Raw genomic sequence first — 16,259 nt, 5'->3', positions numbered from 1 at the left:
CCACAAAATACTTAACAACACCCAAAAATGGGTTTTTAGAGTTAATTATGAAGTTTCTGTATGAGTCATAATCAACAAACATGGTTGACAAACTATGCAGCAGAGAGTCAAATGGACATGTATTATTGACCTTATACACGTTATTATTTATATTAATGGTGTTCAAGAGATTCCCATTGCGCAGGATACCTAAAACTTTTCGTGTACAAGGATCATCAATTATTTGACATATATTTGGATACGGCGTTAAATATGTTGGTCTCTTCTTGAAAGGTATATTCAGTGGGGAAAGTAAATCCTTGGACTTCAATGATTTATCACCTTCATTTTGTGCTATGGGAGCATGTACAATTTTCAATTGAGAGTTGGTTTTACCCCGCCAACATTCTTCTTCCCTAAGCTCTACCACACTCTGTTCTGTGTTCCTACTTTCTAAAACACTTGTTTCTTTCGTAGATTGTTGAAGAGGCAGGAGAGTGTCTGTCAGTTTCTTTATGTTTTCACTAACCACTTCTTTTTCATTACTTTTTTCCTGCTGCCTATGTTTGTCTATGGCAGATTCATCGATGACCTCTTCCTTTTGCAATGTTACTAAACTGTTACTTTCTGTGACATGTACAGCAGCTGCTATTTTTGAGCGCCCACACAGAGCACTTAAATGTAATGCAACAAATTTGTCAACTCGCATTGGAGTTTGAATATGCTGAAGAATGGAGTTCTTCAAAAGGCCAAAATCTCCCTCAACTGATGCAGAAGAGGCTGTTTTATTTGGTGATTTAAAAACTGGTTGCATCACAGATGTCCAAATAGGAAAATACTTCAGAAGCTGAACTAGTTTATGAGAAAAATCTGGACAGAAGTAAGGGTTTGGCTGTTCCCCCTGTTCTAGACTTGCAGTTTCTGCTTCTTGCACAATGTCATTTAGCCAACCTGACAGTGGCTCACTATAGTTCTTTTCATTTTCATCACTGAGTATTTCAGTCTCCTGACAATTCTCCATATACTCATCAATAATTCTCAAGTTCCCAGTCTCGATGCAATGGCAAAGGTATGCCTTTGATGTTTTATATTTTGATGTTTCACGATCACTGACATTACCTGTTGTCTCAGATACACAAAGAATAAAGGTACTGAGAACAAGTTGTTTAAGAATGTCAAATGATTCACACTTGACCAGAAGTCCAACACATCGTATATAGAACTTCCTCACAAGTTTTGCATTTTTTGGAAAGCACTTCCACCGACATACAGTTTTAATCAGGTGGGCAACATCTCCTCGTATATAGCATTTCGGTTTTTCACTTCTATTGCCAAGTAAGAGGAACAAGCAAGTCCTCAAGTATGTGTTAAGGCTACAGTCATTTAGAGCTCGTGACAATGCACCAAGTAATGCATGAGAAAAGTCACAGACACATTCTTTAGGCAATTTCTGTACATCCTTTATCCATTTTTCCAGCCAAAAAGTTATAGTTGGAGTATCTTGAGTTTCACTCAACATTTGAGATACACTCATTTGTGTATTCTCAAAGTTAATAACAATCTCATATAAAAAAATATGAGCAGACAATTTTTTTTCTCGTTTTATTTTGCATACCAAACTCCCTGTGGCATCTACTTGAATGCGAGGGAAGCAATGCTTTGAACAATACTTCTAAAAAATATATATTTGTTCCTTTGACCAATAATGAACAAAAAAACCATCATATGAGATAGTATGAATATCTCCTGCATACTTATGAGTACTCTTCATCTGAGACAGTGATAAAACTGGATCTTTCAACTTTGGTGTACCAAACATCCTATCCATAGCTTCTTGCCTAGCATCTTGACAAATTCTTAGTGATGGTATGGTTGGTGGTTCCTTTTCTCCAAATGCTATTTCGGAATCAATTGTTTCTCGTCTCCAATTGGAGGGTAAAGTTTTTAACATTTCTTCTCCAAGTTTCCTTCTCTTCTCACCTCTCAACTGATTTTTTTTGGAATGTGGTATGGGTCTTGTGTCAGGGGCTCGAACATGAAGAATTAAAGGGTTTCCCAGATCAGGTTCCTCTTCTGCAGAAATATGCACTGCTGCTTTGCACTCTGTGCAATGCCCATCTGCAGTTAAGAACTTTCTTGCTTTGTCTTCACCCATACGAACTTTGTTCCTCCTAAAGGAGAAGGCACATGGGAGTCCATGCTGTTTATAAAGAACCTCTGTTATAATAGAAGTCCATGCGTGTTTTTTGAGCACCCTGCGCCTCTTTTTGCTGTCACCCTCATTATAGAACACTGTTTTGGGCTTGATCTCTAAGTATTGGTCATAAGGGATTAATACATGCCATAGAAGTGTTGGTTCTTGTCCCTGTGTGCGCACAAAGCCACCCTCTGAAGAGTGTTCGTCTGAAGAGTTTTCATCAGATGTGCTTGTGTCAGGCCACAACTCCTTAGGTTCTGTATCTTTTGATTGAGGCAAGATGTTATGTTCCATACGTAAGAATGTCTGCAAATCATACCTATTTTGAAATACATAGTCATGTATCTGTTTGGGTTTAAATATAGCCTGGGAAGTTTCTGATTCCTCCATCAAGGAGCTATATTTCTGCAAGGAGGGGTGAGAACATACTTCCCTCCAGATAGGATCAGAGGCTGACTTTAACTTTCCATTAGCATTGAAAATGCCAGGATAAGATTTTAATGTTTTTTTTAATGTCTGACTATCAATAGAGGGTTTTCGTGGCATCTAAAAACAAAAATAGGAAAACAATTAAATGGATAAGCTAGTATGTTTTTTTTTCTTGTCACTATTAAGATATTAAAAGGTATATGTCTAGTTTCAAAAAACATTATTATTGCATGTAACATGGAAAGTGATCCTACTTAATCGCCAATACACCAGGGACATCTCAGTGTTTTGGTTGGAATGTCATTGTAAAGTTGAACTGTCATCAAAAAATGGATTTTGTTAAAAGGGTACCGGAACCTTCTTTTAATTTTTCATTTTTTTTAATTCTGTCATGCTTTGGCTGCTGGCCACAGCATGACAGTAAGGTATGTGCTTTAGTGCTGTGGGACATCTGTCCCCAACGCCGCTGCACTGGTCGGGGGCCCCCCTAACCCGCCGAATCTGGTGAGTGGAAACCTTCAATGAGCTGGTGATGAACCAGGTCATTAGGCATTACACCGCCGCTGAGGCCCGCCCACCCACAGCCATTGAACGGGCCAAGAGCCGACGTCGCATGACGCGGCAGTCTGCTGCATCATGTGATGTTGCAGGGGGCGTGGCCTTCATTCCAGGAAGCGGCCACATCGCAGCCACTCCTGGCCTGCCCCCAGCGCGAGGACCTAGACTCATTTATCATTTTGCCAGATCAGTCAAGCGATTCCTGGCTCTGGCGGTGGGAGGAGGGGTGATGTGGCATTTGCAGCAGCACTGCGGGCTGCAGGAGGCCTGGAGCACAGCTGCAGCTGCACACAGTTTTCTGTCATGCTGTGGCCATCAGCCACAGCATGACAGAATACAGAGTAAAGGTTCAGGTACTCTTTAAGGCTGTGTCCATGCTCACAATTTTTCCCCATCAATGACTGCCATCATGGCAGGAAAAAAAAAGGCGACGTGACGGTCCCATTCACTTTAAATAGGACTATCATTACCTTTTTTTCCCCCACTACTTCACCGTCCCGTCATGTCATCGTAAGACTGGGTGGGAAAGTAGTGGGGAGAAAATGCTGCTCGCAGCATTATTCTTGCCGTCATTCCCTGATGGTCAGAGCACTGCCTGTCGTCTGCCCCTCAGAGAATTAATAAGTTTCAATGCAGTTTCAGGCCGCCGACTATCATTTCTCTGGCATCTCCTCTGGTCCATGAGCTGGAGGTGGTTGGATAGCTGACATCTGGCACACTCTTGTGTACTTGCAATCTGCACATGAGCCTGCATGGAAGTAAACAGTGCCAGCAGGGGAGTTCCTCAAGTATAGTGGATGATGTCGGCCATCTAAACACATAAGCTGGAGGAGGAGACAGATAAGATAATTAGCTGCCTCAGACTGCATGCCTCTGCACACCCATCAGTCTGGGAATGCCTCTTTAATGGGCATCATGCTTCTTCTTATTATTATTATTTATTTATATAGCACCATTAATTCCATGGTGCTGTACATGAGAAAGGGTTATAGATATCACTTACAGTAAACCAGTTTACAGTGACAGACTGGTACAGAGTGGAGAGGACCCTGTCCTTGCGGACTTAGATTCTATTCTTTTTCTTTTGTATTTATATATGTTGGTGTGCTTAAAGGGAATCTTCCACCTAATGCTACCCTATGCAGCTGTCAGCAGGCCTGTATTGTCCTGCAGACACACAGAATAATGACACCAGTGGCGCTCCACTCCGAGGTGCCGTCTGGGTGCTGCAGTGCCCGGAACTGAGCGCATGCCAGCTATCTAACAGCACGATTAGGCTGGCCATGTGGTCTGTGGTCACTAGACCCAGCTCTGCTGCCAGTTCTTAGCATTTCAGTGAAGCATTTAACACTTGTGTGAATGACTAATATTCTATATATGAATAAATTGGCCAACACAAATAACGTAATGGAGAAGCTTGAAGTAAAGGACTGGTTTGCAGCTACTTGGCACATTTTCCTATTGTGCACTTATGTGCTTAAGGCTACTTTCACACTAGCATCGGCCCGTCGCAGTGCGTCCGCCCAACGTACTGATGCATACTGTGAAATTGCAGCACAACGGGGGCAGCGGATGCAGTTTTACAACGCATCCGCTGCCCCATTGTGAGCTCCGGGGAGGAGGGGGCAGAGTTCCGGCCACGCACCCGCGGTCGGAAATGGGGGACACGACACACACAAAAAGTTACATGTAATGTTTTTTTGTGCCGACGGTCCGCCAAAACACGACGCAACCGTCGCACGACGGTTGCGACGTGTGTCAATGTGTTGCAATGCGTCGCTAATGTTAGTCTATGGGGAAAATACGCATCCTGAATGACGCATAGCGACGTGCGTCGTACGACGCTAGTGTGAAAGCAGCCTAAAGTGGGATTTAATTTCCTAACACACAGCTCTCTACATCCATTCTCCTGCTGCCATCCATATCTGCATACATTGATCAGCAGATCCATACACACACTCATGCACAGATAAAGATAGGATAGTTACAAACAGTAGATCAGACCTTCCTGCATAGAAATATGCCATACATAGGAAATCAATACCTACCTTCACATTTAGTTAGTGAACACACTTGTATGAGGATGTGTTTCTCTGCCTGCTCTTATGACTGAAGTGAAAATGAGCATCCAAAGAAAGGGTCAAACAGAGGGTGGGATCAAAATCACTCAAAAGTTGATACATTGTGTTGATAAAACTACATGCAAATGTAAAAGGAGCTAAGTTGGTTTTCAAGCCATTGCCCCACCTGGTTTTTCCATATATGGTTTTCAATGGCATCATGCAGTGCTTAGGGAGCTGATAAGCATGTGATCGGCTCCATCATGCTGTGTTCCTCTGTTCCACTGCTATCCCACCTGTTAACTTTCAGGTAACTTTTGATATGTCATAGTGGCATATTAAAGTTTATCTGCTGACTTAAGGTACCGTCACACTCAGCGACACTGCAGCGATATAGACAACGAGCCGATCGCTGCAGCGTCGCTGTTTAGGTCGCTGTAGAGACGTCAAACACAGCAGCTCCACAACGATGCAGGAGCGATCCAGTGACGTAACGGTGACGCACTTACCGTTCTCACAGGTCGTTAGCTCCATGTAAAACATTGCTGACATCGTTGCTTTTGCTGTCAAACACGACGATACACGCCGACCTGACAACCAAATAAAGTTCTGGACTTCTAGCTCCGACCAGCGATATCACAGCGGGATCCAGATCGCTGCTGCGTGTCAAACACAATGAGATCGCTAACCAGGACGCTGCAACGTCAGGGATCGATGTCGTTCTCGTTGTAAAGTTGCTGAGTGTGAAGGTACCTTTAAGCTACTTTCACACTAGCATCGGTACGGGGCCGTCGCGCTGCGTCGGCACGACGTACCGACGCATACTGTGGAAGCGCCGCACAACGGGGGCAGCGGATGCAGTTTTTATACGCATCCGCTGCCCCATTGTGGGAGGAGGGGGCGGAGTTCGGAAATGCTGCACACGACACACCAAAAAACGTTTTTTGGTGCCGACGGTGCGACGCAACATGACGCAACCGTCGCACGACGGTTGCGACGTGTGTCAATGCGTCACAATGCGTCACTAATGTTAGTCTATGGGGAAAAAACGCATCCTGCAGACAACTTTGCAGGATGTGTTTTTTCCCCTTAACGATGCATTGCGACGTGCAGTGCACAACGCCAGTGTGAAAGAGGCCTTAGGCTAAGTTCACACTGCTTAAATATGACACCTGTTTTGTCTGAGCCGGAATTAACCCCTTCTTAACTTTTGGATTTTCCGTGTTCGTTTTTCGCTCCCCTCCTTCCCAGAGCCATAACTTTTTTTTATTTTTCCGTCAATATGGCCATGTGAGGGCTTATTTTTTGCAGGACAAGTTGTACTTTTGAACGACATCATTGGTTTTACCATGTCGTGTACTAAAAACGGGAACAAAATTCCAAGTGCAGTGAAATTGCAAAAAAAGTGCAATCCCACACTTGTTTGTTGTTTGGCTTTTTTGGTAGGTTTACTAAATGCTAAAACTGACCTGCCATTGATTCTCCAGGTCAGTACGAGTTCATAGACACCTAACATGACTAGGTTATTTTTTATCTAAGTGGTGAAAAAAAATTCCAAACTTTGCTAAAAAAAAAAAGTGCCATTTTCCGATACACGTAGCGTCTCCATTTTTCATGATCTGGGGTAGGCTGAGGGCTTATTTTTTGTGTGCCGAGCTGGCGTTTTTAATGATACCATTTCAGTGCAGATACGTTCTTTTGATCGCACATTATTGCAGTTTAACGCAATGTCGTGGCGACCAAAAAACGTAATTCTGGCGTTTCGAATTTTTTTCTCGCTACGCTGTTTAGCAATCAGGTTAATGCTTTCTTTTATTGATAGATCGGGCGATTCTGAACGCGGCGATACCAAATATGTGTACGTTTGATTTTTTTTTTTTATTGATTTATTTTGAATGGGGCGAAAGGGGGGTGATTTAAACTTTTATATTTTTTTTACTTTTTTCACATTTTTTTTAACTTTTTTTTTTACTTTTGCCATGCTTCAATAGCCTCCATAGGAGGCTAGAAGCTGACACAACTCGATCGCCTCTGCTACATAGCAGCGATCATTAGATCGCTGCTATGCAGCAGAAATGCAGGTGTGCTGTGAGCGCCGACCACAGGGTGGCGCTCACAGCTAGCTGGGATCAGTAACCATAGAGGTCTCAAGGACCTCTATGGTTACTATAAAGAAGCATCGCTGACCCCCGATCATGTGACGGGGGTCAGCGATGCGCTCATTTCCGGCCACCTGGCCGGAAGCGCCGGTTAAATGCCGCTGTCAGCAATTGATAGCGGCATTTAACTAGTTAATAGCGGCGGGTGAATCGCGATTTCACCCGCCGCTATTGCGGGTACATGTCAGCTGTTCAAAACAGCTGACATGTCCCGGCTTTGATGCGGGCTCACCGCCGGAGCCTGCATCAAAGCGGGGGTTCTGACCTTGGACGTACTATCCCGTACAAGGTCAGAAAGGGGTTAAACTCTGAATGTGGTACTGCAGGGGCTCCTTGGTGTCTCCTGCTGGTGGGGTGACGTCGCCCCTCCAGTGTCCTATGCCAGGGAAACGCCAGGGAACCACAGACAAGCCCTGCAGTACAAGACCCACAGGTAGCCGACAGCAAGGGAGGCCGTGAGTACCCGTGCCGCTGCAGTGAAGTGGTAGGACGATATGCAGGGGAGCACTGCTCACCGGCATTTCTCTGTTGTGGCAGTGTAAGGATTACCTGAGCTTTCCCGCTGGCAGGGTGACGTCAACCCACCAGCGTTCTGCAGTCTGGGGAAATCCCAGGGAACCCCTTCAGCACCGTACATCACATGCTCACATTGGATTACAGATCAGGTACTACCAGGGGTCAAGTTCTGGGAAAAAAGTGTGGGAACTCACCCAAGATTTCCTACTTGCCCCCACTCTGATGAGAGTTACACCAACGTAGTAATAAAATAATACTGCCATACTGTGACTAAATAAAACACCATGCAAAGCCCAATATTACCCCCATACAGTGACCATAGATAGGCAGAAACTAGCTCCACAGGCGCTCTGCAGACCGCACTAGTGATTGTTACCTTTAGGCCTCTTTCACACGATCATATGCGTATTGCGCGCGTTAAAAATACAGCGTTCTCACTGCGTATTTACCGTCGTATTTCACGCAGCCCAGTGATTTGTATTAATGGGCTAATCGTGTAATATGCTACAAAATAGAACATGCTGTATTTTTTTTTACACGCATTTGCGTATGCGTGAAAATAACACATGAGAATAAACGCATCGGTTTCAATGGGTACATTTCATCGTGAAATACACATGCGTGAAAAAACACAGCGTATTACACAACAAAACTAAGATCATGTGAAAGAGGCCTTATATCCAATGGTCACATGCGATGTTTGCTGTTACTGGGGTCATTTGCTTTTCCTATTTCTAGTCCAGACCGCCACAATGAATTTTCCCAGCCGCTACTTGTCTCTGTAGGATTTTGCATTCAGACAGCTACGGGTTAGCCCCCTCCCCCAGAAAAAGATTGTAAATATCTCGGGAAGGAAAGGAGATCTAACAATAATTTTTGCTTATCAAACCGGATCTTACGAATATCTATTAGAATCCATCCAAAAAACGGCAAATTTCAAAGTAGGGGGGCTAATCCGTAGCTAACCCCCCACCTGACGCCCCCAATATCTCGGGAAGGAAAGGAGATCTATCGTTAATTTTTGCTGATCAAACCGGATCTAACGAATATCTATGGGAATCCATCCAAAAAATGGCAAATTTCAAAGTAGGGGGGGCTAACCCGTAGCTAACCCCCCACCTGACACCCCAATATCTCGGGAAGGAAAGGAGATCTAACATTAATTTTTGCTGATCAAACCGGATCTAACAAATATCTATGAGAATCCATCCAAAAAATGGCAAATTTCAAAGTAGGGGGGGGGCTAACCCGTAGCTAACCCCCCACCTGACGCCCCCAATATCTCGGGAAGGAAAGGAGATCTATCGTTAATTTTTGCTGATCAAACCAGATCTAACGAATATCTATTAGAATCCATCCAAAAAACGGCAAATTTCAAAGTAGGGGGGGCTAACCCGTAGCTAACCCCCCACCTGACGCCCCCAATATCTCGGGAAGGAAAGGAGATCTATCGTTAATTTTTGCTGATCAAACCGGATCTAACGAATATCTATTAGAATCCATCCAAAAAACGGCAAATTTCAAAGTAGGGGGGGCTAACCCGTAGCTAACCCCCCACCTGACGCCCCCAATATCTCGGGAAGGAAAGGAGATCTAACGTTAATTTTTGCTGATCAAACCGGATCTAACGAATATCTATTAGAATCCATCCAAAAAATGGCAACTTTCAAAGTAGGGGGGGGTAACCCGTAGCTAACCCCCCACCTGACATCCCCAATATCTCGGGAAGGAAAGGAGATCTAACGTTAATTTTTGCTGATCAAACCGGATCTAACGAATATCTATAAGAATCCATCCAAAAAATGGCAAATTTCAAAGTAGGGGGGGCTAACCCGTAGCTAACCCCCCACCTGACACCCCCAATATCTCGGGAAGGAAAGGAGATCTAACGTTAATTTTTGCTGATCAAACCGGATCTAACGAATATCTATTAGAATCCATCCAAAAAACGGCAAATTTCAAAGTAGGGGGGGCTAACCCGTAGCTAACCCCCCACCTGACACCCCCAATATCTCGGGAAGGAAAGGAGATCTAACGTTAATTTTTGCTGATCAAACCGGATCTAACGAATATCTATTAGAATCCATCCAAAAAACGGCAAATTTCAAAGTAGGGGGGGCTAACCCGTAGCTAACCCCCCACCTGACGCCCCCAATATCTCGGGAAGGAAAGGAGATCTAACGTTAATTTTTGCTGATCAAACCGGATCTAACGAATATCTATTAGAATCCATCCAAAAAATGGCAAATTTCAAAGTAGGGGGGGGTAACCCGTAGCTAACCCCCCACCTGACATCCCCAATATCTCGGGAAGGAAAGGAGATCTAACGTTAATTTTTGCTGATCAAACCGGATCTAACGAATATCTATTAGAATCCATCCAAAAAACGGCAAATTTCAAAGTAGGGGGGGTTAGCTACGGGTTAGCCCCCCCTGAAATAGATCGTAAATATCTAATTTTGTAGGGGAGATCTAACGTTAATTTTGGTTGATCAAACCGGATCTAACAAAGATCTAACGAATGGAATCATTTTTTACCCAAATTCTCAATAAGGGGGGGCTAACCCGGGGGTGGTCATTAATGCTCCTCGCTTACTCCGCCAGTTCCATCAGAGGTACCCAGACAAGCCTGATCTGAGGTCATCCAGAGGCTGTCCCTAAGGGGGGAGTAATGTAAGGTTCTCAGTCTCTTTGCTATATCTGCTGTGTTTTCTGTTATTGTAACCTGGTTTTTCCATCGGCCATTTTGCTTTGTCTTGCTGCAGCTAATTTGCCCTGAGTCAGTATGGAGTTTGTAGCTTCTATGTTTCCGCCCTGTTCTCCACCTCTTGCCTTTATAAGCAGCCTCAGCTGTTCAATCAGTGCTTCTGAATCATGTCTGCAGTCAGCCTGTGACCTGCTCATGGAAGTCTTGGACTTAGTAATTCAGCCATCTCCTACTGTGTATCTCTGGGACACTTGTGGACACTGGAACTCTGCTGCGTGCTAATCAACATTTACCAGGGAAGTAACAGAGAGAGGGAGACTCGGAACCTGTTTTGTGCTTAATGCTAAACTTCAGGTTTACTCTGGGTTGCTGTGTCGCTTGCCGTGTCTCCTGCCTCTGTACTTCTGCCTGCAATTATGTAAAACCTGTTTCTCTGTGGCATACTTGTATGAAGTAATACAAGCAAGTCCTAACGAAACCTGTGTCTCCTGTGTCTTCCTTGCACCCAAGCACAAGACTCTACATAGACTGTGTACAAAACATTACATCTATAAGTAAGAGATAGATGCTACTGGACAGGCGCCACTGGGGTAATTTTGCAGGATGTAATTTTTCTTCTAAGCCTCACAATATCCACAACAATACAGGCATTATCAACAATAATATCAACACTGTTATATGCATTATGTAAAAATGGGGTCAGGTCAGTGAGGGATCAGCGACCTGTCATAAGCCAATACAGATGAATATGTAATCAGAGCACCACATAAAGCCCCGCCCACAGCCCCGCCCCAGAGCACCACATAAAGCCCCATCCACAGCCCCGACCCAGAACAAAACACAAAGCCCCGCCCAAAGCCCCGCCCCAAAGCACCACATAAAGCCCCGCCCACAGCCCCACCGCAGAGCACAAGAATCTCATTAACTGCAAATTACAAATACAGATTAAACAACAGTAAACCAGAGTTGCATTCATTTATGGTGGACCATTCTAGGAAGCCAACAGCATCACTACCCTCCACTTTCTCTTACAGGCCCATCATAATATTTTCTATCTTGTCAGCACATTCTACGTACGCTGTAATTTGGCTTTGTAGTTCGCAGATCTGAGCAGGTAACAGCGTCTCCTAAAACCCAGGGGGTAGGTGGATCTACCAGGTTGTAAGTTCTATAGAAAAGGGCTTTCAATGACCAAAGTCATTAGAACAGCTTTGGGTGGAGGAGAATGTTGTGGTCTAGAGGCAAAATGGTGATCATGGTAATACGGCCGGACTACACCACCGATAAAGCAGCCACAGCCGGTGATGAGAAGAATCTGTGACTTCTCTGCATTTAGTGGTTACTACTCACCTGGGTAGTCATATGTGGGAATCTCCTCTTTACACCGCTCATCCCCCCTCACATATGTCTCTGTAGTATTAATATGGGTCAGATCTTCACCCTGAAACAAATATTATAAAAGTCACCGACAGATGGAGAAGTCCCATCTATGATCAGCTCTAATCCTGCCATCTCCACCGTTCTCAATACACAATTATAAAACATATAATACTGGTGGAAAAAACAAGACTGAGCACAAGACCTTCATCGGCGTCTACACATCATAGGGAGATCTCCTGACACCTTCTCTCCATCTACCTGATGATCCTGAGGAGCATTGGGATCTTCTTGTTTACAGTCCTGTGGAAGAAGAGGACGGGGACATCTCTCTGGTGTTGTCCTCTTACTGGATAGATCTTGAGGAAACACATACAGGGACTGAATTCATTCTTTACATACAGATAATTATAGGCCGTGTGTATTTAGTCCTGTCTATTACCTGGAGATGTGAGGGGCTGGGGAACCTCCATTATGATGTTCTTGTACAGATCTCTGTGTCCTTCTAAATACTCCCACTCCTCCATGGAGAAATAGACAGCGACATCCTGACACCTTATAGGAACCTGACACATACAATGATACCGTCATCCCCCCGATCCCTTCATAGTGTTACTGTATAATGTCCCAGCATTCCCAGCAGTGTCACCTCTCCAGTCAGCAGCTCAATCATCTTGTAGATGAGCTCTAGGATCTTCTGGTCATTGATGTCCTCATGTATCAGGAGGTGAGGTGGAGGCCCCGTGATTGGGCTCAGGGGTCTTCCCCATCCCTCAGACACAGGGTCCTGACAGCGATCACTAGAGGTTTTCTTCACCACTGTGTAATCCTGGTAATGGAGAGACACATTAATAAATCTCACTACAGACATTTCCAGAGTCCTCACCTCTCCAGTTCTGTCCATCTGTTATTGCCATAGATAAGAATGATGTAATGTGACGTCATCAGAATCTCTCACCTCTCCAGTAAGCCGGAAGAGGATCTCTAGGGTGAGGTGTAATATCCTCTCCGCCATCTTGTCTTTGTCCATATCCATCTGTGATGGGTAAATCAGGAAAATGTTCTTTTGTAGAAGATCTTCACTGAGAGGATCCGATATTGTAGAGACCTGAATGAGAAGATGAGCCGATGTAACATCATAAGAATCCTGTGTAATAATACAATTACTGGAGATAATAAGGGAAACATATGAGGAGATTTATTATTTTACAGGATTTAGTTTCCTTCTTTACATCTACTAATAAATCCTATATATTTAGGCCACAGACAACAAGCAGTTTCTTCCTCGGAGTCGGCAGCTGAATACGTTCCTCATAGACTCATCTTCCATAAGGCTAATTCTCGTCTCATTTACCGACCCTGGAATCGGCATTAGCAATACTGCAGGAGATATTCATTACACGCGACATGAGAAATAACTACTTCATGGTGAGGACGACATCTTCATCTTCTACTACGGCTCTAGAGACATATGTGGCCAGAGTCGGTCACTGACTCCATCACCACCGGCCGTCTATATGAAGGTTTCCCGTCTTCCCCGCACTGGAATCTTCTATCACGTTAGATCTCAGCTCTGATTCACACACAGAAGTTTGAGGCTTTTAGAAAAGCTTTTTTGTTTCCACAATCAACGTAGACAGAAATGATCTGATCCCAAACTCTCCATGTACAGTGATTTATGGGGTTTATTTCTGGCCTTAGGCTTTCCTATATTACAGGAAAAACAGCAGAAAAAAAAACAGATATTGAAATGTTTCTAAAGAAAATTGGCTCCAACAATTCTTGTAAAAAGAAAAAAAAAAAAACACGGAAAAAGCAGAAGACACATTTTATAATTATTAACATGCTAAAGATTTATTAAAAAGAAATTACCGTATATACTCGAGTATAAGCCGACCCCCTAATTTTGCCACAAAAAACTGGGAAAACTTATTGACTCGAGTATAAGCCTTGGGTGGGAAATGCAGCAGCTACCGGTAAATGTAAAAAGTAAAAATAGATACCAATAAAAGTAAAATTAATTGAGACATCAGTAGGCTGTGTTTTTGAATATCCATATTGAATCAGGAGCCCCATATAATGCTCCATACAGTTCATGATGGCCCCATAAGATGCTCCATATTAAAATATGCCCCATATAATGCTGCACAAAGGTTAATAATGGCCCCATAAGATGCTCCATAGAAACATTTGCCCATACAATGCTGCATAAAGGTTGATGGCCCCATAAGATGCTCCACACATTATGGCCCCGTGAGATGCTCCACACATTAGGGGCCCCATGAGATGCTCCACACATTATGCCCCATTTGCTGTTGCTGCGATTAAAATAAAAAAAAAAATCACATACTCACCTCTCTTCGCTCAGGCCCCCGGCACTTGCGATAGTCACCTTCCAGGTTCCATCACTGCGCGCTGCTCTGTCTTCCATCCTCTGCACTGACTGTTCAGGCAGAGGGCGGCACGCACACTAATCGCGTCATCGCGCCCTCTGACCTGAACAGTCATTGCCAGAGGACGGAAGACAGAGCAGCGCACAGCGATGGAATGAGGAAGGTGACTATCGCGCAATGCTCCACCTCCCCTGATATACTCACCTGCTCCCGGCGTGGTCCCTGGCAGCGTCTCACTGTCAGATGGTCTCTGGGAGCTGGCGGCATCTTCCTGTGTTCAGCGGTCACGTACCGCTCATTACAGTAATGAATATGCGTGCATATTCATTACTGTAATGAGCTGTACCACGTGACCGCTGAACACAGGAAGAGCTGCCCGGAGAACATCGGACATGCAGGGACCGCGCCAGGAACAGGTGAGTATATCACAGCCGCCGCTCCCCCTCACCCGCCAACCCCACACCGACACTGGCTCGAGTATAAGCCGAGAGGATCACTTTCAGCCAAAAAAAGTGGGCTGAAAATCTCGGCTTATACTCGAGTATATACGGTAATCTTTTTGTGCCCCAGAACATAGATGTGCACCACAGGGACGGCACAGATGAGGCTTCAACAAAAACCCTGGCAGTTTAACCACTTGCTGCTGTGAAAAGCAAACATGGCATCTAAGAAGGTGACAGAGTTTGGCTGAATGCCCCCCGCCCCCAAGTACTGGATATTATGGGGCGGCCTAGTTATTACGGTACTTACATGCCTAATAATGGTGTCTGGGCTGCAATGTATGAAGGTCTATTAGGCCAGAGGCAGCGTCCAATAAGTTACCTTTTACCGCCCCCATACACATTAGACTAAAGTTCCATGAAATCACTGATTTCGGGGGTTTGGGCGACCATATAATGTATTTGGGGGCCTCCCGACAGATGATGTCAGGGCAGAGAAGGATCTGACATCCTGAATTTCAGAGGATAATCCGTTTGTTCTTCCTGTAGATAATCCTCCGCTAGAGGAGTCTGGAGGCGACTCTCTCATACAGACCCCAGGAAAGCTGGAATATTTGTGTGTATGGGGGAGTCGGGAGAGATGGCCGTCTGCCAAATGACCGTTCAGCCAACTCTTATCTCATGTGTATGGGGCCGTTAGTATTACACTGACAGCAGTGATGATACACGGCACTACAGTAGTACGGGGCATCACCGGAGCCATCAGAGGCTTGTATGTTGTGTGATCGCACTGATCAGAGGGGGTTAACAAAGGGTTAAAGTGAAAAACATCATAGTTTCAGCAACAAGAAATATCCATCACTATATGGAAAGCAGAGTCACTGCAGAATGTTAGTTACGTCTCGTCCATAACTACTTTATTATACTCTATTATTAGGTACACAGTGGTGTAGATAGAAATCAGAAAGGAGCAGAGAGCACATGACAGAAATGAATCCCCCTCCTCTATTACTGCCGCGCTCTATTGTTACCAGTGTAGAAAATCGCATCATCAGCGGCCGCACACAGAGCCGCACTGCCAGGTTACATAACAGCACATCTCCAGGAACTCCCTGCTCATCGCCACCCAGCTCAGGACTATGGGATGGAGGATGTGTATGATGGGTATATGGGCACGGGACTATGGGATAGAGGATGTGTGATGGGTATATGGGCATTGGACTATGGGATAGAGGATATGTATGATGGGTATATGGGCACTGGACTATTCTAGGGATGGAGGATGTGTGATGGGTATATGGGCACTGGACTATGGAATCATAGAATGGTAGAGTTGGAAGGGATCTCCCGGGTCATCTGGTCCAACCTGCTGCTCAAAGCAGGATTCACTAAATCATGCCAGACAGATGTCTGTCCAGCCTCTGTTTGAAGACTTCCATTGAAGA

At 44.6% G+C, this 16,259-nt stretch overlaps 1 protein-coding gene across 1 annotated transcript in view; it reads right to left on the bottom strand.

The window, feature by feature from the left end:
• Window positions 1-16,259, bottom strand: part of LOC143766829 (uncharacterized) — a 193,805-nt gene that overhangs the window by 156,024 nt on the left and 21,522 nt on the right. Inside the window, exons 3-5 of the mRNA XM_077254810.1 lie at window positions 12,940-13,089; window positions 12,631-12,810; window positions 12,424-12,547 (exon numbers count right to left, since the gene is read on the bottom strand). Of these exons, the coding sequence (XP_077110925.1) occupies window positions 12,424-12,547; window positions 12,631-12,810; window positions 12,940-13,089 (454 nt within the window). The remainder of the gene's footprint in view (window positions 1-12,423; window positions 12,548-12,630; window positions 12,811-12,939; window positions 13,090-16,259) is intronic.

Source organism: Ranitomeya variabilis, chromosome 4, assembly GCF_051348905.1.
Source record: "Ranitomeya variabilis isolate aRanVar5 chromosome 4, aRanVar5.hap1, whole genome shotgun sequence".
NCBI classification, from domain to species: domain Eukaryota; kingdom Metazoa; phylum Chordata; class Amphibia; order Anura; family Dendrobatidae; genus Ranitomeya; species Ranitomeya variabilis.
This window is presented reverse-complemented; position numbering and strand designations above follow the sequence as displayed.